The sequence below is a fragment of the Enhydra lutris genome, unplaced genomic scaffold, assembly GCF_002288905.1.
Source record: "Enhydra lutris kenyoni isolate GAN:26980312 unplaced genomic scaffold, ASM228890v2 scaffoldscaffold8, whole genome shotgun sequence".
NCBI classification, from domain to species: domain Eukaryota; kingdom Metazoa; phylum Chordata; class Mammalia; order Carnivora; family Mustelidae; genus Enhydra; species Enhydra lutris.
In genome coordinates this window covers 29,867,794-29,893,399 of record NW_019154092.1, presented here as the reverse complement: position 1 = coordinate 29,893,399, position 25,606 = coordinate 29,867,794, and the positions used below count along the sequence as shown (strand labels likewise).

The 25,606-nt window shown below is 40.3% G+C and overlaps 1 protein-coding gene across 1 annotated transcript in view; it reads right to left on the bottom strand.

Moving 5' to 3' along the window:
* Window positions 1–25,606, bottom strand: part of LOC111142596 (polypeptide N-acetylgalactosaminyltransferase 1) — a 77,270-nt gene that overhangs the window by 8,742 nt on the left and 42,922 nt on the right. The window contains exons 4-9 of the mRNA XM_022495893.1: window positions 21,039–21,205; window positions 15,242–15,449; window positions 9,636–9,806; window positions 7,431–7,548; window positions 5,876–6,056; window positions 4,468–4,607 (exon numbers count right to left, since the gene is read on the bottom strand). Coding sequence (XP_022351601.1) covers window positions 4,468–4,607; window positions 5,876–6,056; window positions 7,431–7,548; window positions 9,636–9,806; window positions 15,242–15,449; window positions 21,039–21,205 — 985 coding nt within the window. The remainder of the gene's footprint in view (window positions 1–4,467; window positions 4,608–5,875; window positions 6,057–7,430; window positions 7,549–9,635; window positions 9,807–15,241; window positions 15,450–21,038; window positions 21,206–25,606) is intronic.

Sequence of the window (25,606 nt, the reverse complement as noted above, 5' to 3'; positions counted from 1 at the left end):
CAGGTCCTACAGGAGCTATGAGAGTCAGACTTAGTGAAGGTAGAGACTAAACTCCACCCTCTCATTCCCTCTTACTCTAAAATCCTAGGATTTCAGGCTTCTCCAGACTCTTGATGTATGACAAAAGATCCCCAAAAGTCTAAATTCCAGTTTTTAGCACAGTAAAGCTCATGTAGCTGGAGTTATGATCCCAGCATGAGATCCCCAGCTGCACTAGGGTGGGTGCTTAAGAAAGACCCCAACCCCAAAAGTTAGAGCAACTGCATAGGATGGCCTGATCTTAAGGGCAAACAAGCTTAGGACCATCTGCTTTGTTAAAAAGGCAGTGACAAGCAGGCCACGGATGGTAAAATCTGTTTTTAAAAAGCCAGCTGTTAAGAGGCAGGTAAAAAACAAACTTGCCTTGGCAATCATCTACTGTGGGTTGGAAAAGTGGCTCTTTGTAATACACCTGTATTCTGGCCCAGCAAACAATGCCTAGGTATTATCCAAAACTGGGTCAGTTCAAGGGGAAAAAACAACCCCTTCTCTATTCTAAAGGTGAGGTATACTCACAACTATATGGTCAACTAATCTTTAATAAAACAGGAAAGAATATCCAATGGAAAAAACAGTCTCTTCAAAAATGGTGTTGGGAAAACTGCACAGCAACATGCAGAAGAATGAAAATGGACCAATTTCTTATACCACACACAAAAATTCAAAACGGATGCTTTCATCCATTTCTAAACGTGAGGCAGGAAACTGTCAAAATCCTAGAGGATAACACAGGCAGAAACCTCTCTGACTTTAGCTGTAGCAACTTCTTACCAGACACGTTGCCAGAGAGAAGGAAAACAAAAGCAAAAATGAACTATTGGGACTTCAAGATAAAAAGCTTCTGCACAGCGAAGGAAGCAATCAACACAACTAAAAAGGTAGCCTATGGGATGAGAGAAGATATCTGCAAATAACATATCTGATAAAGGGTCAGTATCCAAAAATCTATAAAGAACTTATCAAATTCAACATCCAAAAACCCAGATAATCCAGTTAAGAAATGAGAAGACCTTAGAGGCTGGGGGGAAAAAAAAAGAAATGGACAGAAGACAGGAATAGACACTTTTCCAAAGGAGATATCCAGATGGCTAACAGATACATGAAAAGATACCCAACGTCACTCATCATCAGGGAAAATCAGAACCACAATGAGATACCACCTCACACCTGTCAGAATGGCTAAAATTAACAACACAAGAAACAGGTGTTGGAGAGGATGTGGAGAAAGGGGAACACTCTTACACTGCAGGTGAGAATGCAAACTGGTGCAGTCAGTTTGGAGAACAGTATGAAGGTTCCTCAAAAAGTTAAAAATACAACTGTCTTATGATTCAGCAATTACACTACCAGATATTTACCTAAAGGAAACAAAAATAGATTCAAAAGGATACATGCACCCCAATGTTTACAACAGCATTATCAATAGCCAAACTATGGAGACAGCTCATATAGCAAATGTCCACTGACTAATGAATGGATAAAGATTGTGTGTGCGTGTGTGTGTGTGCGCGTGCACGTGCATGCACTGGAATATTAGCCATCAAAAAGAATGAAATCTTGCCATTTGCAACAACATGAATGGACCTAGAGTGTATTATGCTCTATGAAATAAGTCAGAGAAAGACAAATACCACAGCATCTCACTCATGTGGAATTTAAGAAACAAAACAGATGAACATAAGGAGAGGGAAACAAACCACAAGAGACTCTTAATGATAAAGAACAAACTGAAGGTTGATGGAGGGAGGTGGGCAGGGAGATGGGCTAGATGGGTGATGGGTATTGAAAGCACTTCTTGTGATGGGCACTGGGTATTGTATGTAAATAACGAATCACCGAATTCTACTCCAGAAACCAATATTGCACTGTAGGTTAACTAAGTAAAATTTAAATAAATTTTAAAAAAGGCAAATTACAGGAGCAACTGCTATAAATCTTCCCATGGTACATCCCCCATATACATTCCATGGTACACTGAAAATTTTGATGGCCAATATTCACCCCCCTACACACAACCCCCCTTGACTGGAATGTGGCTACAACAAAGGCAACAACAGTCTCATTAATGAAGCAAGAAACTCAGCATACTCCTCATCTGCTTGAGGATGAATTTCTTAAATGACAACAAAGTTCAGAGGCACTCGAGTCAAGCCTGAAGTAGCCTCAGTAACAACTAAGGGCGAACAGTAACCTGTACTCACTCACCCTGGCATGGGCTGAATAGTTTCATTCTGACTCACCACTATCAGTCCCTGGGCTCCCCTCTGTAACGTATTTGCTCTCTGCACCCTACTCTACATCTCTTCCTCGTTCCCTACCTGCACCCCCAAATCAATACCCTCTCATCATTTTCAACTGACAATCTTCTGTTCAATAAGGAAACAGAAGAATCAGAAAAGCTTCCTCATACTTCCATCACAAACTTCCTGCTTCTACCCTCAATTCAACTGACCCTAACATTTGTCACTACTCTCTCCACCTTCCTTCCTATTTCAATGGGTGCCCTGCCTTCTCATCCTGTCCCCTGCCTTCTCATCCTGTCCCCCACCGTGACCATCTACTAAACATGACTCCTACAATCAATGGCTCTTTTTTAGCAAACAACCCCCCCCCCCCTCCCCCCCATACTCCCCTTTAGCTACCAACCATTTCTCTGCTCTCCTTTAAACAAAATTTCTTACAAGACTTGCCACGATCATGATCTCCACTTCCTTGAAGCCATTAGGGTTTTGTCCCTACCAACCTCCACAGGAACCCTATGGACACAGTGAGATGGTGCCTAATGACGACTTCTCCTTTGCCAGTCCAATGGCCAGTTCTCTGCACTAGTCTTTCTCCACAACCAACCACTTCCTCTTTCCTGAAACACATCTTTCACTTAGTCTCTGGGACACCACTCTCTTGGTTCTATTTCAGTGGTCACTCTTCTCTAAATCTTTTTGGCTAATTCCCTCTCATTTCAAAAATTCTACATTGTGGAGTTTCCTATGGCTCGATCCTCATTCCTCCCCCCTCTTCTCCAACTACGCTTGGTCTTCCCAAGGCGATCTCATGCAGTTTTGTTTCATATATTGATAATCCCTAACTTCAGATCTCCAGCCCCAATCTCTCATTCAGACTGAAGATTTGTAAATGCAATGACCTACCCTGTATCTTTACATGGATCCAATTTAACATGTCCCAAACTGCACAGCTGAATGTCCCTGCGCCTCCTACACAAGCCTTCCTATCTTGATAATGCCAACTTTCCTTCCTAGTATCTCAGGCGAAAATCTTAACACAGTCCTTCACTACTCTTTCCTTTCACCAAGACTCCAGCTCTACTCTTGTCCTCTCATAGTTTTGCTCAATATAGCAATCTGTTCCTTTCCCAGTGAAGGTTTGCTTGGCTCTCTCTGCCTTCCCATCCTCAGAATAAAACATAATGTGCTCACTGTGGCCTACCAGCTCTATACTATCTCACCTTCCGTATGTTTCGACCTCAATTTCTACTACCCTCCCCACCCCTGTTCATCCCATTTCAGACAACAGGCCTCTGCTGTTTCTGGAACGCGCTAAGTACACTCTTATCTTAGGGCCTTTGTACTTGTTTTTCCCTGGACCTGGAATGCTCTTTCCCCAGGAATTCATATGACTTCCTCATTCACTTCTTTAAATTTCTGCTCAAAATCAAAACTCCTACGAGGGGCCTTTTTCGACTGCCCCAACAAAAACAGCAGCAATACTCAAGCCCACCAGCCATTCTCATTCTCCTTTGCCCTTAGTACTGCCTGCTATACTGTGTACTTTAAATACCTGGCTTCCTCCACAGACTACAAGGCTCACAAGAGCAGAGACTTTATTCCCTGCTGTATTCCTTGTATGTAAGGTAGTATCTACAGTAGATACTCGAATATTTGTTGAATGCACGAGAAGACTGAAGAAGTGGCAGCCTCCTATGGAGTGGAGTGTCAGGAAGGTTCAGCCCTGGGATGAGGCCTGCTGTGGCCCTCTCCACACATATCATTTGCTGCTATGACTTACATTATATATGGTCTTCCAACTTTCCTTGTCAGTTCTTCACAATTTATCTTTACTTCTTTCATTTCAGGTTAATTAACACCAGGACATTATCTTTAGGAATGTATGCTTTCAACTAAATGGGTCAGTTTGTTAAAATAAGAAGTCTGCAGAACACACTAAAATATTGAAATAAGAGTCCAACTCTGTAAAGTTAGGAGCAGAACATTCTTATTTTAATAAACTGCAACATGACAAAAAATCAACAAGATTTCAAATTAGGAGGTAGACGGTGTTAACCGACAAGAACTTTCTCACACTTGAGGTTATGTAATTTTAGTATGAAGTGATTCCCTTGTTGGATGTTTAACCTCCACTGCTTTTGATGAATGAGAACATAAATAACCACATAGAAAATATATATTTTACCTCTCCCAAAGAGAAATAGTGACGTGGAATCTGGGAATCAGGATAAATATTCTCTAGGTACCAGGAGAAAGGTTTGCATTGTAGTTTGTGTCTTAAACCAAGTCTTGATGATATATCTCCATAATCTACCTTTGTAACACCTGTTCAAAGAAATAATTGACTCTGAATTATTCATATTCTATTAAGTAACACATTTATATTTAAACATTGCATTTAACAAGCCAGGCAAATGGGAAAAGGGGTACCATTTTGGTGATGTGACTACAGAAGTCATATACCATAAATCCACTGTCCAAAATAAAAAATAAGGAAATATATTTACATGTGTTTTATTTTTTTCAAAGAAAAATTAATTTTTAAAAAAGATTTTGTCAGGGAGCAATAGAGAGAAAACACATGCGTACAAGCAGGGGGAGCAGCAGGGTCTCTGCCAAGCAGGAAGCCCAATGCAGGACTTGATCCCAGGACCGTGGGATCATGACCTGAGCTGAAGATGGATGCTCAACTGACTGAGCTATCCAGATGTCCCGAAAAATTAAATTTCTGTGAGAATTAAATACAATGCTTGTATTACACACAAATGTAACTTTTCATAGGCTCAGAAGACTTTCACATATGTGAAGGCAAAAACAAGAATCAAGATCTCTTTGGCCCAAATATTAAGCAGAGCAACTGTTTTCGGGAAGGTTTCTCTCCCAGAACTCACTGGTGTGTGAACTGTGACTTGACAGTATTGTGGTAATGAAAAAACGAGGCTGGAATGCTAACAATGTCAGGAAGACTTAGGGCTGATGGAACCACTGTTCCACAACACCCTGAATGGCAGAGAAGTTCCTGGACAGAAGTCCCATGAGGCATGCTACTGTGCTCTGCACTGGCCCTGAGAGACTCGAATTCTCATATAAATGTTCCACATTACAATTAGGTTAAAAATAAAAGAGAACACTTGTAACACCTGGGCTCACAGTAATGTCTGCAATACAGGCCTGGACAGCTTACTGTTACTAACACAGCAGGCACTGTGCTGGGCACTCTGTATACTGTGTGTGCTTTCATTTCTTCCTTATGACAACCCTATGAGGTTGGTGCTTTGCCTCTTCTCAAAGCTTTTCTACCCCCTTCTTACTTCTTCTAAGATGCATTAGGATCAGGGACAAGAAAGTTCTAGTCTTGTCTTTTTTTTTTTTTTAAGATTTTTTATTTATTTATTTGACAGAGAGAGAAATCACAAGTAGGCAGAAGTAGGCAGAGAGGCAAAGAGAGAGGGAGAAGCAGTCTCCCCACTGAGCAGAGAGCCTGATATGGGGCTCGATCCCAGGACCCTGGGATCATGACCTGAAGGCAGAGGCTCAACCCACTGAGCCACCCAGGCGCCCCTAGTCTTATATCTCTAATGCAAAATGCTAACCTGGAGAAATTATATAGAAGAAATTCTTGAACTCATCCATCCACACTTCTGCAAGTCGTCTGTTATTTTTATTGATAATCTGTCCTGTGCCTCCTGGAAACGTGTAAGGTGTGGCTTTCCGAAACACGTGTCCAACATGTGAGCAGGTAACGATCTCTAAAGTCCCTCCACATTGCCAGATCTGAAAACAATGATGGTTTATTTATTTATTTTTAAGATTTTTATTTATTTGACAGAGACACAGCGAGAGAGGAACACAAGCAGGGGGAGTGGGAGAGGGAGAAGCAGACTTCCTGCTGAGCATCAGGGAGCCCACTACAGGGCTTGATCCCACGACCCTGGGATCATGACTTGAGCCGAAGGCAGACACTTAATCAAATGAGCCACTCAAGCGCCCCTAAGTTTAAATTCAAGTTTAAATTTTTTCTGTAGTATATGCATGGCTCATAGTCATGACCATGACAGTGAGGACATAGTTTTGACCATGGCTTATTCAGCCAGAGTCCTATCTGTTCCTCCTTTTCCAAACTTGTCATAGCCTGTACAATAAACAGATCCTAGAAATCTAAACTGGATCTCTCATGAGTTATTCACTTGGACAGTGACAGGATACTGTCATCCTCATGAGAATAAAAACTAAAAATGGGTAAAAGAGGGATCAAGTTTGGGTTCATATTCTTAGTTTAATGAAATTATCCTTCTGCTCCTTTCAAAATGCATTTTTCTGTAAGTCAAAAATCTGTTATTTATAATTGAAACAGATTTTGAGAAGTTCTGATTCTGTTAAATATTCAGTGTCTCTACTTTAAAGTTCTCCCAGGATCACAAAGTGATATGGCTGGATGGGATTTCTAAGACGATCTAGAGTCCAAACCTCTCCTTTTCTAAGAGAGCAAAGTAATCCATTAGGAATGAAGTGAGGTAGCTGGTTTAGGTTACAGTGTAGTTCGATGTGGTTTCCACTGTAAGTTGTGTGTTTCAGGATGATTATTTCAGAAATACGCAGTCACTTAACATGTTGATTTTAGTTAATGTGAAATACTTAAGAGTTTTATATAAGGTTGACTGGGTTAAATTAAGTTAGAGCAATTACAGAATTCTTTTGCCTTTTTCTATTGAAAAATGTAAAGCCGGTAAAGTGACCAGGTTTTATGTAAGCAAGAATAATTTTCACAACAGAAGGACAAAGCATATTACAGAAAGTGAAATTATGTTTTTGGCAGTCAAGTACCATAGTAACATATAGAAACTACATATTGTTTTTTATTTTTAGAGCTTGAATTACTTCCTTGAAAATAACAGGAATTCAAAACAACTAGGGAATCTTGTGTAAGTTTTATAGTTTAACTATTAAGATCACTGATTTATTGGCTTAAAATACAGTTTATGAGGAACCTTAATAGTAACATGAAATTTTTATGAACTGAGGTTTTTGAAGTCTGACAAAACTCACACTAAATTCAATTTTTATTTAGAGCTACATAATATGAATAATTAAAGTATATCTATATTTAAGGTTAAATAAAAGATTATTTTTTTCCCAAAAGGAACTTACCCTAAAGGAAATTTCTAGGTTTTCTCCTCCCCAAATATCCATTCCGGCATCGTATGTTCCAATTTCCTGAAAGTAATCTCTGTCTATTGAAAAAAGGCCTCCTGCCATTGTAGGTGTTCTGAAATTCAATCATAATACTATGCTGTTAATTTTAAGAATTTAAAATTTACAATCAGTTTTTATTTTTAAAAGTAGTTTCATTAACTGTTCATAACTAGAGAACAAATGCTGTATCTTACACTCTTCAGAAACTTTCATAGGGACCTAAGGATTTTCTGTGTTTTTCTGCTATGCTATTTGGTCTTCAGACATGCTGACTGTTGGGCCTACCCTCTGTCACAGCTTGTGCCCTGAGAGCTTTCTCTGCCCCATCCCAAGGCCTCTCCTGCTTTCAGTACCTTTCTGGGTCCACAGGTCCTGACCAAGCTTCCATCTGAAACTCCTTAAACAGAAGTTAGTTATCATAATTCTCTCCATCTGACTGGGTATCTTCCCATAGTCCCTAGCAACTACACTGACTATATTAACTAACTATACTGACTAGATAGCCAACGAGATTTATGTTAGCAGCTCTAATATACCAGGTTCTAAAGTGAGGCAAATACTGCAAAGAGGTAGATTACATAGGATGAAAACACTGACATCCTTTTCTTAGTAGATGAGGAGTAGAGAATACAATCAGTCACTCCTAAGGGGACTGTTAGCCAGACCAAGAATGGTTCATTCTCTGCAGAAGAGGGGCCCAATTCATCAGAACATGGCCCAGTGATGTAGAGTGGGTGCAAACAGGTGGAATTAAGCAGAGAAATGATAACAAAGGAGGACTGATATAAATGAGTATCAATCAACCATTTGATTTCCATGAAGGATGAGCATGGAGAAAAATGGACTCCAACTAGAAGAAAACAAGTTCCAGGGACAGAGGAGACAATGGTGATCACACTTCAGGATGAATTGTCACTTCCAACTCCATGCCCTAAAAACAGACGGATTCCATGCTGTAGAAGGGCTGCAGCATGTGCCTTTCCAGGACAGTCATTTCCACATAAAAGTTAGGACATACTTCGATTTTAGAAGAGAAAAAAAAATGAGAAGTCTACTATGTTAGAAATCAGAGGAAACAGGCCAACACCCAGAGTTACCATTTAGTACCAGGGTTTCTTGACCTAGGTTTTGAGAAATCTCTACATTTCTTAGAATTGTATGCTCAACCCGCTGTTTGCGCGTGTACACTTTCCCCCTATTAGAAAAGACTCCTAGCTTTTATCAGATTTCTCAAAGAAGCCCACCATCTATGGAACGCTTAGGAACTCCTGATTTAGGTGGTTATTTGAATTGTCAGCAAAACTGGGGACAAGTACCTTTGCTATAGGAAAGGACTTAGTACAGAATTAATGAAATTCTCCTTAGCTTTGCCAGAACAGGACCCAAGTGCAAGGGAAAGCAGGCCTGAGAAGCCCGGGAGGGAAGAAAGCTAAGGCCTGGCCCTGACGGGCTCTCAGTGTTGACAGCGGCAGCAAACTGATGCTGCCCTGACGAATCCCAGGATGGCTCAGAGACTCATGGTCTCGATTTCAAGGCTCTGAATAACATCAAGATTCTTACCCCTCTCTGAAAAAAAATCTATAGATGACCAAGTATAAAACAGGGGGAAAATCAGAATGTGTTCACGGCAATCTTTTTTTATACATCTGTCAATTCTGGTTATTTTTATATTTGAAACATGCTTTTCTAACCTCATCAGTCAGTAACTACCATCCAGATGGTACAAGTCTGAATTTACAAGCTTGTATTTTGTTAGGCGCTATGACCCACTTTTAGGTAATATTTTCACATTACAATTACATTTAAATTAATTCAGGGATAATTGGATTTAAAGTTAAATATTATTATCTTTAACAACTGAAAGCACAAATCTGACAGATTTGCAAAATGTTGTTCATATAGGAATAAAAGAACTTATGCATGTGACCATCACTTTCCAGATGCACTAGATTTATATAAATGAAAAATCCCAATTTTATTAATGGATCAGAGGAGAAAGCCCTCTTTAATATAATAATGTCTGTGTGGCTCTTTACATATATGGTACTCAAGTGTCTCATGTCTCTCAAAATATACTTAGAATCCTTTTGATACGATTCCCAAAGCTCCACTGTTCCCTGTTGATAACACCTTAGGGAAAATGTATGACAAAGTAGTTACCTGACAGGAAGAGTCCGATCACCTTTCCTTCGGTCCATCTCTCTTTGGGGAACTGGATACCAGCGGAAATTAAGCTTCCAGTTGAAGCCACCATAGGTCATATCAGAGCCTGCCATGTACTCAAAAGTATCATCACTGATCACATCAATGATAGGACAGACCACTGTTTTCCTAAAATTATAAAAGCAAATGAAAAAATCTTCACTTTCCTTTTTGAGGGACAGCATAACAACTATATTATAATTATATGCTAAGTGCTTTTAAAATAAAAGTACATTCTACAATGTTAAGAGCAATGGTGGAAAAATTTCCTGCTGTATCCTACTAAGTTAGCATAATTTTTTTTTTTTTTGGTGTGAGAAAGAGAGAGAGAGAGAGAGAGAGGGAAGGAGGGAGGGAGAGGGATGGGGGGGAGAGACAGACAGCCCTAAGAGGACTCTGAGCTGAGCACGATGCCAGGCTCATTCTCATGACCCAAGCTGAACCCAACAGTTGGACACTTAACTGACTGGGACACCCAGGTACCCTTAAGTTAGCATCATTACTTATCACACTTGCAACTGTTGATAATCTTCCATTCCCTTTTCATTCATACTTTTATGTATTTGCCACATGTAAAAACACTTCAAATATTTCCAGTTTTCAGAAGTAATAGTTTCAAATGATTATATATTTAATCATTTTAAGGTAAGTTTTCTTAGTAAATTCTTGGATATTTGTGTTCCTTACAGTTTTTTGCTATTAAAACTACAAGCACTGGGTGTTACACGCAACTAATGAATCACCGAATACTACATCAAAAACGAATGATGTACTAATTGAACATAATCATACAAAATAAAATACTTTTTTCAAAAAAATAAAAAGATAAAATACTAAGTGCAAATGTTCATATAATCAGTATTTTGCTTTTAAGATAGGAATGGGTTTACTGAATTAAAGGAATGAACTTTTTCTGTAACACTCAATCTTTACCACTTTCCATATACATAGGTATATGTGTATATTTCTCCCTGCAGCTTCTTTATAAAGCTATAGACTTTGGATGATATTTTCTTACATTTTTTTGCCAATATAATGTTAAATAGTATCTTACAATTTAAAATTTTTTATTTTCTAGTTATTAGAAAGGATATTTCCCCTGCAGGGTTGTATCTATTCACACAAATCGTCTGATTCCCCCAGATATTAAAAACTTTTCCTGTTGGTATTGTGATATTTTTTATAAACCTGAAAAAACTTCCACATGACCATAGCTCCTTCCTAGGAAAGGTGCACCACATAGAGTCCCTGGCAGTCACATTCTGGAGTATGTAACCTTTGCCATCTTCCCCATCCGCACCATCTTCATCTTTCCTGTAGTGTTTAAGGAATCTTTCCCTACACCAAAATCATAAAGATATCCTCCTATGCCGTCTTAAAGAGGATTATATTTTTGCTCTTCATATTTAAGTCTTTAGTCCTTATGGAGTTGATTTTGGTATGATATACAGTAAGTGTCCAACTACATTTATTTTCCTTACAGATAACCAATTATTCCAGCATGATTTATTTGATGGTCTTTTTTTTCCTCTGTGGTAATTATCAATGTCTTCTCTGTCATAAGTCAAGTTTCCATATAAACATGGGATGGTTTCTAGACATTACTGTTTCACTAGTCTATTTGTGAATTCCTGCATCAGTAGGTCACTGCCACAATTAAGATAGCCTCAAAATAAATCTTGGTATCTGGTAGTGCGCCAGCTCTGTTGTATGTGACTCTTCTTCTTCAAGGATATCTTAGCTATTTTTTTTTATAATAACAGATGTTTATTGAATGTTTCTTATGGTCTAGGCATGGGTACATACATTTTCTCAGATTTTAAAAAAAATATGCATTTCCACATAACAGAACCAGCCAGTTCCTCCAAGAACATTCTGTTGAGACTGCAACTGGAAATGCACTGAATTTATAGTTCAATGTGGGGATAACAGTTATTTTTACTTTTCTATCCATGAATATCATCCTCTTCTCTACTTAGATTATCTTCTAGTAAATTTCAAAAGTGTTCTATTTTATGGATTTTTAAAAATATTATTTGAGAGACCCTGTGAGCACAGGAGTGGGAGGGCAGAGGGAGAGGGACAAACAGACTCCCCACTGAGCACAGAGCCCGATGCAGGGCTCTATCCCCGGACCCTGAGATCATGACCTAAGCCAAAGTCAGACATCCAACTGACTGAGCCACCCAGGTGCCCCTATGGGTATTTTGTTAAACATATTCCTAATTATAGCTTTTGATTTCTACTGCTATTATAAATGGGATCATTCCTTTTTTCTTTTTACATCGTATTTTCTAACTATTCTTTGCTGTTGTGGAGAAAGCTTTTCTATAGAGACCTTGTATTTGGCAACACTGCTAAATTATTCTCTCTACTGTTTTATGTAAGACTTTTTTCCATTAAGAACACATCATCTGGGGCGCCTGGGTGGCTCAGTGGGTTAAAGCCTCTGCCTTCGGCTCAGGTCATGATCCCAGGGTCCTGGGATCGAGCCCCGCATCGGGCTCTCTGCTCGGCAGGGAGCCTGTTTCCTCCTCTCTCTCTCTGCCTGCCTCTCTGCCTACCTGTGATCTCTGTCTGTCAAATAAATAAATAAATCTTTAAAAAAAAAAAAAAAAAAAGGAACACATCATCTGGGGGTGCCTGGGTGGCTCAGTCATTAAGTGTCTGCCTTCGGCTCAGGTCATGATCCCAGGTCCTGGGATTGAGCCCCACAGTGGGCTCCCTGCTCTGCGGGAAGCCCTGCTTCTCCCTCTCCCACTCCTTCTGCTTGTGTTCCCTCTCTCGCTGGGTCTGTCAAATAAATAAAATCTTAAAAAAAAAAAAAAAAAAAGAACACACCATCCGCAATTGACAGTACTTTTCCTTTGTAATCCTTATACCCTTTCTTTTTTTAAAAATTTTAATTTTATTTCTTATTAACATACAATGTATTATTGGCCCCAGGGGTACAGGTCTGTGAATCGCCAGGTTTACACACTTCACAGCATTCCCCATAGCACATACCCTCCCAAATGTCCATAACCCAACCACCCTCTCCCCAGCAACCCTCAGTTTGTTTTGTGAGATTAAGAGTCTCTTATGGTTTGTCTCCCTCCCGATCCCATCTTGTTCCATTTTACACCTTTTATTTCTTATATTCCTATAAAATTTAAGGCTTCTAATAATACTAACTAATAGTAGTAATTCAGGGCATCATAAGGATGCACTATATCTTTTAGAAAATATTTTGGGGTGGGGCTATGTGGCTTAGTCCATTAAGCATTGGACTCTTTGATTTCAACTCTGGTCATGATCTCAGGGTCATGAGATCAAGCCCTGTTGTCAAGCTCTGCACATGGAGTCTGCTTAGGATTCTCTCTCTCCCTCTCACTTGCATGTACTCTTTCTCTCTCTCAAAAAAAAAAAAAAAAAAAATCAACTTTTTTCTATTAATATGATGTTTGCTAGCTAAAGCTTTTTTCAAAAGCCATCCTTCCTTAGATTAGTAAATTTCCATTCGGATGTTCAATTTAATCACAAGTGAACACGTTTTTTATTTATTAAAGTGATGACAGATTTTTAATGATAGGTTTTAATCAGTTTTAGAAATGTTAATGAGAATGTATTATGTGAACTGGTTTTATATTATTAAACTAAACCAATTAGTCATATGTTCTTTTAAATATTTTTCACATAAAAATAAAAATATTTTGGGGTGCCTGGGTGGCTCAGTTAAGCATCTGCCTTCAGCTCAGGTCATGATCCCAGAGTCCCAGAATCGAGCCCTACATCGGGCTCCCTGCTCAGCCGGAAGTCTGCTTCTCCCTCTCCCTCTACTGTTCCCCCGGCTAGTGTTTGCGCTTGCGCTCTCTCTCTCTCTCACTAACCCTCTCTCATATAAATACATAAAATCTACATTATATATATTATATATTTAGATACGTGTGAGTGTGTATTTTATATAATTATTTTTCCCTCCTAGTGGACTCAATTTTCTGGTATTATGAGATTTTCTGTTAGTGTTCATGAGTGGGTTTGGGTAATTTTCCATATATTTCTTTTCTGGCTTTGATATCAAAGTTATATTAGTCTCATGAAGAGTCGAGTTGCTTCCCTCCTTTTCTATATTGTTTACAAATTCTTAGGGGAGACTTGTTTCCCTGTCACCACCGCATACCAAGGTTGAAACAGGAAAGTTTTCTTTGATGTGGTAAGATGTATTTCTCATTCTCACTCACACGGAGATACAAGATCCTAGCTTTACACAGGTGTTTGCTCTTCCTTCTCCAGCCTTAGGCAGGGCCTAGACCCTGTCTCCTACCTTTCCACCCATTTGTCTATCAAGTCAGAGAGGTTCTATGTCCTCTAAGTTTGGCAGAACCTCTCCAAGTGAGAGCTGATTTTAGTGTTTGGACCACTCACTCATCTCACTTTGCTTTGATGTTTGCATAACTTGACTTCAGTGCCAGCTCAGTGATGTATTTAAAAACGTGTCTTACAATTTATCCAGCATTTAAGCTCTTTCAGTTGGAAATGTAAGTCAGGACACCTAATCTACTATACAGCCCGAACTGGAAATTGTGGTTCTCAGTTTAGTCAATCCCCCCTTTCATTTCTGCCATTTCCTCACACTGCTGCTTTCTCTCCCTAGGCCCAGGCTCCTGCTCACATGTGGTCTTATGCAAGCCAGGATTTCCCAAATCAGTCAGGCACTACTCCTAGAAAACAATTTACAGAGATGGTCTCTTCCTTCTTCAGGCACTGTTCTTCCTAACACTGCTGTACCTTCTTATTGCCCCAATGCTGGTTTTCCCCATTTATTCACCTCTGAAAGGGCGAGATGTAGTCCCAGTATTTGCTAACAGAACAGATGCAGTGGCTTTTGCCATGTTTCACTCAACTAGTACAGTTTACCTTACTAAAATCTAAACCTTAATGCTAAGTTGGCACGGACAGTTCTGGCACAAACTGCAATGACAAGAAGAAATTCAACTAATGTTAAGTCTAGCAGATGGAAGTTAGCTTCTCTCCGGATACACAAGAACTACGCCAGGGACCAGCAGCAGGTAATTCTTTGAAAAATGCATGCATTGCTCCCACTGCTCTTCCTGTATCATCAGAGATGATACCATATACATATGAAGCACTTTAAGATGCACTGTGTATCTCCCCACCCACCTTCTTCTTCTTGCCATGCATCAAGCTGAGGGCTAGAGTCCCAGTAAGGAAGGTGACAGGGATGAGATAACTTGCCTGCCCCAGTATTAGCCTTAGACAGCAGGGACAATAAAGGGTTTTATCTTACGTTTCCTGAGGTCACTGTCTTCTGTTCTGCTCTCAATTAGTAAATAGAGCATAAGGTATACATCTGAACATGTTTCCTAATCCAGCCTCACCAACAAGACTATAAACATTTCTTTGTGATTATCTTCCCTTTTAGTTTAGAGTTCTTCATGGGTATTTTAAAGGAAACTTCAGAGGAAATTATTTTTGCATTTATTTATATACTCAGAATTTTTCAGCTTATCATACCATTTAGGACAAACACACTGAAAACAAATGTATAGACTTGAGAAACTTACCTGTCATGTTTGATTCTGGCTAAGAGAGGCTCCAGCCATCCCACTGTACATTCACAGTGAGCATCTAAGAAGGTGATCACTTGGCCTTTAGACACAGCAGCTCCTTTTAATCTAGCTCTGATCAAGCCAGAACGTTGTTCCATTCGAATTACATGAACTGGTACTTTTAATTTTTTCACGTAACTCTCCAGAGGTCTTTTTAAGAAGTCTGAAAAATTAATAAAACAAAACAAAAAATAGGACATGAAAAGACTGACCTGGTGCTACCCAGATGTAAAGCAATTCTGATGCATAATATTCATTCAGCAACTATTTACTGAGCACTTTTAGTGAAGCTCCCTGACTCATAAACCTATTTCACTACAGGGAGCCTTTTTATCTCCCGATACCATGTCCTAGATTTGCCTCTATCTTATTACATGAAGAATTAGGAGAAAGCCTTTGGGCTCAGGCTCAATCAAAGACAAATATGTCCCCAGTTCCCTAAGCAACTGTGCCAGCTCACTTCTTCTTTTTCTAATCATGCTTAAAGATCAGGAGTAGAAAGAAAGCAGTCGAAGAGCATTAACTCCAGACCTCTGTAGACAGAAGGAACAGAACATGCAACAACTGTTAGAACTCAGACAGTTGTGGGATTTCTTCAAGATCCAACCCGAGACTCACTGTCTTATGGACTACCACAGTCTTAAACTATGTAGTTCTTCTGCAGGAGGCAGTAAGTGAGGTCAAGCTCAGAAGGGAAATGCTGGACCAAACAGAGTTCCTTAACAGACAGGTAGATCTAAGTAACACAGGTTTTAAGAGGGAAGCGCAATTGAAGGAAAAGGGGGGGAAAAGGAAAGGAAGGGGCTGTGTGAAACCAGCATCTATCCTGGAGTGTTCAGATAGAGGTTATGCCTCTGAGCCAAGGAAGTCTTACCTCCAAAGTATGTATCGGACTTTAAAAAGCAGGAAAGGCTCAGCTTCCTCAACACAGAGAAAAATTTTTCAGCTCAGGTTAGTTTGTGGAATTTCTGCTAGAGAAGTTTTTGAGGGTAATATGGCCAAATGTCCTTCCAACTAGTCCCAACAGGACAGTTAGGAGAATAATCTCTTTAGGGGAGGAAAAACTTGAGAGAGAACTGCTGGGACTCCCAGGACTAGCTCTGTCCCATAGGATTCTCGTAAGGGGAAAGTCCCAGAGAGCATGATATATGTATTAAGGGTCTCCTTAAGTATTAAACATGGGAATCCAAAGGGCTTCCTATGTAGAGCAGAGAGAAAGACAAATAGGAGTGACATGCTTCTTGCCTGCTTGAACTGGTGAGACCAGAATGACTCAATAATGAAATAATCAGGATATGAAAATTTGAAAGTGAAAGGTCTATGACCCCAACATACCAGACTACTGAGTGTTTCCAGTTCTGCTAATGTATTTCCTCATTAATTTGAGCTAAAAACAGTATCTGTAAAATAGCTGGAGTAGAACTCCTACTAGTCACCACTGTGATTTTTATGAACCAAATCTTAGCGTCAGAGAGCTGTAACTCCATTCTGAATAAAAAGGCGAGGGGAATGTCGATCCTGGAGAAGAGCAAGATTCTGCAATGGCAGCTATCATTTTCTGACTGTTTGGCACAATGCCAGGCTCTTTAACTATTTTATATCATTTAATCCTGACAACAGCAATGCTATGAGACTCTGTCACTACACATATTTTAGACACAGAAATCTGAGACTTAGAATCTAAAATGAACCAATGAAATTCACACAGCTTGTTAAGGAGTGGATCCAAGATTCAAACCCTGGTCTGCCTGACTTCAAAGCTCATCTTTTCACCCACAACAAGAAATCCTAGAAGGGAACTTGAGAGAGAACAATTCAGGACTGTGGAATCACCTGCACTAACACAAATTTAACTTCATGTTCAGAGTGTGACGGACTCCCGGGTGATGGGGTGTGGGGTATGTTTTAGTGCTTCAGACCGGTTGAGGCTGGGTGTGTCATACACAAGATGTCTCCCAATAAGCTTTCCCAAAAATATCAGACAGCTTAAAGTCTTCTTAAGAATCAAAGCAATCTAATTCCCAAGTCCCACGTCTCTGAAAGTTAAAATACTCTGTCCTCTCTATAAATAAAATGAAAAATGCATGATTCTCTGGTCTGGCAGCTCAAAACAGTTGCCATTCCACAAATTTTCTTGGCATCTTCGTTCTACATCTTTGTGGCCTTCATGCAATAAGGCTAAGAAATAGGTGTCTGGGCGCCTGGGTGGCTTAGTTGGTTAAGTGTCTGCTCTCAGCTCAGGTCATGATGCCAGGATTCTGGGATCGAGTCCTATATCAGGCTACCTGCTGGGTGGAGAGCCTGCTCTTGCCTCTCCCTCTGCTCCTCCCCCCTGCTCATGCATGTGTGTGCTGTCTCTCCCACTTACTCCCTCAATTACTGCTCTCAAATAAACAGATAAAAAAATTCTTTAAAAAAAAAAAAAAGAAAGAAAAAGAAAAGAAAAGAAATAGGTGTGTTCCTAAAAGAGGATATAGAATTATGTACCCAGGGATAATTCTACAAAAATGAAGCCATGGGGGGTTAAGTGACTATGAGTAGAAGCTACTTTGTCATCTAAAAATAAGGGAGAATCTTGTTTATCAGAATATCTTTATAGCTATTAGCCTATAAATGGATCCCTCAGCATCTTTCCATCAGGGAACGTGAGGCTGCCAGAGAGGGTGTCAGGGAAAATTTCACTGCTTACAGGAACATTTGAGAAATCTTCGAGCAGTCGAAACAACAAGGAATTTAGAGTCTAAAAAATCTGACTCCTAATCCCTACTAACTAAGAATCTCTGCTTCCTTTTGCGAAAGATAAGAAAAACAATAGTCCTCTCAGATTAGGAACATTATATCACTTCTAAGTCTTAAGATAACCTTCTGAGATGACGATTACGTAACTTCTGACATGGAGTGGGGATTCATCCAGACTCTGTTTTCATTTCAGACCCTGTAACAGTGATGTTATGAGACGTGAGTTATGTAGCAGTTAAGAGGCAAGCGCTAGATTTACACTAAGCCTCACCAGTAAAATGGGGATAATTATAGTGCCTACTTCATACCTAATAAATGGAGCTACTGACAACTCAGCAGGTCAACTGTGAAACTGGGTATCCTGAGGCCAGATGCAAACCAGGCACGCTAACGCAACCTAATTAGAAGTCTGCACAGACAAGAAGTGAAGGCAAGAATTAACTGACTGGTAGATCCCTCTTTCATTCACTTGTTAAATTCTGGACTGTTTATGCAATAAGTGCTGTGGGCAATGAGGAAAGAGTGGTAAGCACACATGCCTGACGGAGTGTAGAGTCTGGTAGGGGAGATGGTCATTAAACAGATAAATAGTTAAAACTCTGATGAGAGCCATGGAGTGTAATGTTCCAAAACATGTTCAGAGGGACCCGACCTGGTCTTGGGAATTCAAGGAAGGCCTCTCTAACTATATCTCGATTCTGAGTAAACATGTGAGCTGAACTGTGGGGCTGGGGTGGGCAGGGGATGGCTTGGGATGTGAGGAGAGATGCAGGCAGAGGCCGAGTCACACAGGCCTCCGAGGAACGGGGTTAGACAGAAATGCCAAGATCAGAGCAGCATGTTTAAAAGCTCCCAGGGCATGCAGCAAGGAGAACAGAGGGGGAAGGCGAGGGTGTGTGTGGGAAGACCAGACCAGCAGTCTGTTTCAGTAGCCCAGGTGAGAAGTGAGGGTGCCTTGCCCGTGTCTCATGAGTAAGAAAGGCAAACTTAAAGAGTTACATAAAAACAGAGCTTGCTCTGGTTCTAGGGCCTACCAGTTACCACCCAAATAAGAAAGCCAAAGAAAGTTATACTAGGGAATTCTCAATCTGAATAAAAGGACTACAGTTCTAACCACAACAACACAATACCTGGTGGTTCCCAACCATCAGAAACAGTGAGCCACACATCTGAGGCTTCCCAGGCAGGAAGATGGAGAACCAGACTCCTGACCGGGTCTCTGGGGTAGCACTCTGGGGTCCTGCTGAGTGAACTGAGAGCCCCAAGTAGAGCCATGAAGTAGATCTTGGTCCATGTTTCTCTTATAGATTTGTACAGGTAGGTGATTAAGAAGGGCCCCAGTGAGGAAGGGAAATTATTATTAGTATATGTGACTTTGTCAAGTTAGAGCTGTGGGCACATGTGTCTTTGAATAGGTCATGTCCTACAAAAACGCGCTCTTACGCACAGCCCTCCCAGGCACACAAGAGAAGATTAGAGAACACAAAGGAGGAAATGGAAAAATAATTCGCTTCGTCTGAGGAAAAACAGCTCTCCTTGAGGAATATTTAATTTAGCAAATATCAGCATGTAAGTAAAACAAACACAAGTCACTTCCAGGCTCAGTGTTTGTATATATTCCTGCTTCAATGAACTTGGGCTAATTTTCTTAAAGAGGGATTAATTAACTCCTAGCAAACAATTATCCACACGAGGGCTTACACTTCTATTGTCAACAATAACTCTTTAAGTATGCTATTCTTAATTTCTAACACCTCACTCATTTTGACATTAATTACATTACATACTATTATTTAAATGCTTTGTGTGTTTATAAATGGTCATCTTAATCACATTAAGGAGGTAAGCTATATTTTTTGTTTATACTTCTACAATTTGGCACAGTGGTAAGATTTAAACTGTTATTAATGTGTAAATTACTCCCTATAATTAAGACATGAGGTGATTGTGATTAAATTTACATACTTTGTATAGTTATGGAGAGAGAGGTAAAATACTAAAAGAAAACACCTTAGTAGATGCAGAGAGAGATTTGTCGAGAAAGTTGAAGTAGCAAAAGAGCTTGAAATGATGGTCAGGAAGTCTACGGCTGGTGAAGGAAGGAAGGAAGAGCCATTTTCTGTAGTTCTTCCAAATTTTTCTCATGAGAGCACTGGAACATCGGGCGGATGAACATAAGACACCAATGGTCCTCAACAGTAGTGTAAGAAAAAGCGCCTGGGAAATGCTGGGTATGTCTGAGTTTAACAGGTTTCCCTACAGATGGGACCTAGCAGAGCCTTTTCTACATCACCCCGTGGTATAAAATCTCTAAGAAGGATTCAAAATAAATAACGTTAGCTCAAGGTACTTTTAAAAACTTTCCTAAGATAGTGTTTGATGAGATAATTTGAGAGATTCTAAGCTTGTGAAAAATTCTGAGATTCCTGGAAGAGTAAGAGTCACTGTAGAAATTTCTTATGAGGTCAGAGTCATATTACATACCACTCTCCTAAGTTCCTTCCTCACCCTTTTATATAACTAGCTATAGGTCATTCCTGAACCTAGGAATGGAGAAAATGGGAAAACCTAAGAATAATCTGGAGAACAAAGGCTCACCCAGCTAAGATTCCATTTTCCTGTCAGAGGTACTTCCCACTACACATGGAATTCAATTTCTCCATCCTGGCTCCAAGGAGGATCCAGTCTCTCTCCATTAACTCATGGCTGCAGCTTCCCACAAGGAAAATTCTAACAAAATCATGTGGGTTTTTTCACTGTTCTGCATAAATGTTTGTATTATATACATTATTTCTTTTTAAAAAAAGATTAAGCTGTGACACAAATGTTAAGGTAATATTTTAAGTTTCACAAGGGCGTAATTTTTTGCATATGTGAATGAGTCTAAATGCCACCGATACTTTTAGGATAAATTAAAGTCTGAATAAAATTATTAGGTTAAAAATGATACCGTTTCTTAACCATTAATGATAAAAGCTGTAGCATATTACTGGCATTAAAATTTAAAATTTACCTCTTTCACTGGCATCATCTACTAGAACAATTTCTTCTAGCATGTGTCTTGGTGAGCGATTAATGACACTATGGACAGTTCGCAGAAGTGTGCTCCAAGCCTCATTGTGGAAAACAATCACCACACTGGTTGTAGGAAGATTATCTGGATACACCTTTGTTTTACACCTAGAGACAAAGCAAATGCCTTTATAAAAAGTGACTGTTAAAAGCATATTCAATGCATCTGGAGTAGAAGGGATAATAGAACAATAAAGACAGTTTGCTCTAGTGGTGGGACTCCTGGTAACTGTTCATTTATTTAAGTTTGGGTTAATGCTGCATGTTTAACAAATAGTACCTATTTAAAGTTATATGTTTAGACTTAAATTGTCTTAGAGATATGAACTATAGTCTTAAAATTAGGCCCCTCTTCCTGATCAGTGTCTTCTGCTGATTCATTTTAATGGACAATGTACTAAGACTACATCACCAATCGGAAACTGAATGTGTTTCAAGAATCCAATTAGACAAAAAAATCAGAAACACTAAAAGTCTATGCAGTTTAATAATCTTAAAAAAAAAAAAAAAACCTTCCAGAAAGGAAGAGAACTAATATTTACTGAGTATTTTGTATTAGGTACAGAAGCTTCCTAAGAATTCTGGGAGGTACCTGGAGCCACATTTCACAGAGGAGAAGCTGAGGACAGACATAAGCAGGAGTGGCAGAGCTTGACGAGGACTCACAGTCCGTGCTCTGTTCAACAAACGCTTGATGCTGCCTCCTCCATGGTGAAAATATATGGTAAAAACTACATCTAGACATACAACCAACAAAAAGATCAAACACACCCAAACTATATGTGCACAAAATCGATGTATTCGTTGTATGTTTCCAGCACTTTGTCAGGCAACATGGTCTCTCCCGCCAGTCTCATCTGCTATGGAGCTACCGCACGGGTGAGAACGGTAACAGCAGTAGGCAAGAGGACATCAGGGGATGCGGTTTAGAACATCTGCACTCCTAAAAATGCACATGGAATTCTTTCGTAGGTATCTCCAAACTCCAACCGTTGGTTCTAGCCTTCTCTTTCCACCTTGATTTCCAGCTCTCACAAGCTCCTCAAACCTCACGGTCTCTCCCATCTCATGTTATACCTGCCAGTGGGACTGGAGTCAGGAAAGAAGGGGGCAGAAGCTGAAGAAAATGCCAATAAGCCCCTCTTCTGAAGCGGCCATGACAGCCCAGCTACTGAAAGTGTCGCCCGAGCGCCACTGGCTGGCAGCTGGAAGGAAGGAAAATGGGAGGGGAAAGACAGGACAAGGGCCAGGGGCTGAAAGGAGGAGAAACAGAAGGAGGAGAGTTCACTGTGGGCCCATCAACACCAGTTCCTCCTCTCTCCAAAGAGGAAAGGAGAAACAAAAACGCTTCCATTGTCCTTCATTATATCCCTCTTCAGCCCCTACCATTGTCTTGATTCTCCCCTTAACAGTGTGCTCTCCATCTCCTTCTACTAGTAACCCCACTCCTACTCACAGGCCTACAGACTCCTTTCTACACCAGTCTGTGCCCCTCACCCTGGGTTCATTCCAAACCCCACTAGGAGCCACCACATAGCCTGAGGCTCGGTCTACAGCTCCTTTCCTCCAAGTCCAGGCCATAGAGGTGAGGCCCAGAAGACCAGGTGCGTGGCTTTGGGAAGGATAATGTGCCCTTAGCATTCCAAGTAATACTTCTGAGAACAGCTTCCCATTAAAACTGTTATGTTATAAACAGAGGCTAGCTTATACATTTATACTCAGTACTATATGCTTCAGGTACATCACAGGTGAGCAAGCCAAGACACTCATGTTTTCATCCCGAATGCCTGACTCACAGACTACTGGCACAGGACTTTGAAATCAGAAATGGGCCTGTTATGGGTAAGGGAGCTCAGAAAAAGAGTTTCTAATATTATTTAACTGAAGCGTACTAAGTCATATATGATTTCTCTTCCCAAATTAATCCCACTCATTACTGCAGGAGAACTGGGAAGCAGAGATCAGCCAGAGCGACTACAAAGCTGCTGGCTTACCAAACAACAAAAGAATGAAATCAAGTGAGAACAGAAGATGACTAGGCAAACTGTGCAGTGTATAAGCAGTACCAGTAGCTGTGTGCACGGCTAGCAAGTGGACAGGAAGAAGAGGAAATTCTGAGAAGAGATTCTGCAGTAGAGAAGAAACAGGCCAGATTTATTTCTTGGAAGACACAGGAAAGAATTCAATTCTGAAACTATATGGAAAGAAAGACCATAAAGACAGTAAGAACACTGGAAATAGAGACTAAAATGGAAATCGTTCAGAGAGGATGAAAGAATCACAAAGCAAAGCACAAATCAGGATCCAGACAAAAAAGGAAAATAATTTCCTAAATCAAACAGTTAAATTCAATCAGTCAGAGAATACAGCGAATTCCTAAATATAGCATAGGAAATATAGAGAAAGTATGAAAAAGTCAACATAACTGATCTCAGAACATGTAAGCCCCACCCCAACCTGGGAAATATATAGGGCACTCAAGGAAAACCAAAGATCCTTTCAGCCTTCTAGTTAAGCTACTCCCATGGAGGGACCAATTGTGCCCACCAGTAGGGAATCATTCTGGGGGTGGGAGTAGGTGGGAGTAGGGGATCATTCTGGGGGTGGGGGACACAGAGCTGAGGGTGAGCAGGAAGGCCACAGCTGTGTTACCAAGCAGCTTTTTTCCACTTTGTCCCAACTGAGTCTTTCATCCTGAGGAATGAAGATTAGCTAGTGTAGGACTGTGCTACTATTAAAAAACAGTTACATGCAGGTTTCACAACAGGGTGTAGGTTGGGGAAAGAGGGAAAAGAGGCTGAACTTTTTACTGAAATTATAATACACATACAAAAAGCAGACAGATCATAAGCATGAATGAGTTTCCAAGTGAATGCATCAGCACCCAGATGAAGAAACAGACTGTGTCCTACCCCCCAGAAGGTTATTTTGTGCTCCCACCCAAAGTAACCAGTATGCTGGGCCTTTAGCATTACCAATGAATTGTCTTTTGTTTGAACTTTAATTTAAAGGGAATAATAGAGAGCAATAGTTCTCAAACTTTTGACTCATAACCCCTTTGTGTTTAAAAACTGATAATCCCAAAGCACTTTTATGTAAAGTACAGCTCCTGGTATTTATGTTACACACTGAAACAGAAAATCTTAAAACCTAAGACTCTACAAACACGTATTACCCATGCTATCATAGAGTGTGCCCATTATGGATTTATTGCCTCTTAGCTCCAAATACACTGCCTGCTCTGTGATCATGCAACTGGCTCCTATAAGCATGTCTTCTTTGCAGCTGGCAAAGGGCATACGTAAGCTTTGCATGGCACACACACTCAGGGTGTTGGAGGGACACTGTAGGAAGTACAAATTTCCCTTCCTGGTTCCAGCACACTTTCAATCTTCTTCTTCCTGCTTTGGCGCTGCCTGTGAAGTGGGAGCCGCACACCCAGATGCATCAACCCCTCTGAGTTTCAGCAGCACCCACCCTCTTAGGCACATTCTCAGTCTCTCAGGTACCTCAGCAGCTGACTTCCCAGTTTTGGCTTTCTGTACTCCAGAAGCGTGGTTCCTGTTTCCCAGTTCTGGCTCTGATTTCCTATTCATTAAGCCTGTCTGCCAGCCCTCACTCTGGAGGGTACTGCGTGCCAGGTCTCACCAAGGGTAACCAGCAAATTTCTCCACCACCCAATGAGCAGCAAATATGACTTCTCCAACGCGGTCTGAAGCCCAGCATCAGGGAGAAGGCTCCCTTCAACGTTTGTCATTCCCTGGTACTCTCAACCCTAGGATATACTTCATAACTATCTTTATGCCCTCACAGTTAACCCCATTATATTAAAAATTTCTGTTCAAATTATTCTGTGATTTCTGTTTCCCTGCTAGAACCTGATTCACACAGCTTCTCAAACTCCATGGTGCGCTAGCTGAAGGGTAAGAGCGAAGGGGGCAAATAAATGTCTTGGTAACACTATGAAAACTTTTTGACCTTGCAGGCTCCCTGAAAGGATCTGAAGGACCTCCAAATGTCCCAGGACCATACTTTAAAAGAACTACTGATACACAGAGCATATTCTTTTGTGTCTCAATTCTTTCCTTCAACACTGCTTGTATATCATCCCCGCTGATACGGGCGAGCTTATTTTTACTGCTGCACAGTACTCCTTTAAAGGAATATATGTGTGTATGTGTGATATATGGGTACACAATACCCCCCCACATACAGATATCATAGCTTCTTTTCTATTCTAATATTTATGGACATTAAGATACTTTCCAGTCTAGGCTACTATAAACAGTGCTGTGAAAATCACTCAAGTACATGTCTTCTGGTGACTGCATGTATGCATTTTTGTGTTATTGGACAATAAGGTATACAGGCTCAGCTTTAGTAGATACCAAGAATGGTTTTCCAAAGAGGATGTAGTAATTTCCACTGTCACCAGCAGTGTGTCATAGTTTCAGTGTTCCACATACCTACCAACAGTGTCATTTCTTTGAAGGGGGTAATAAATTCTCT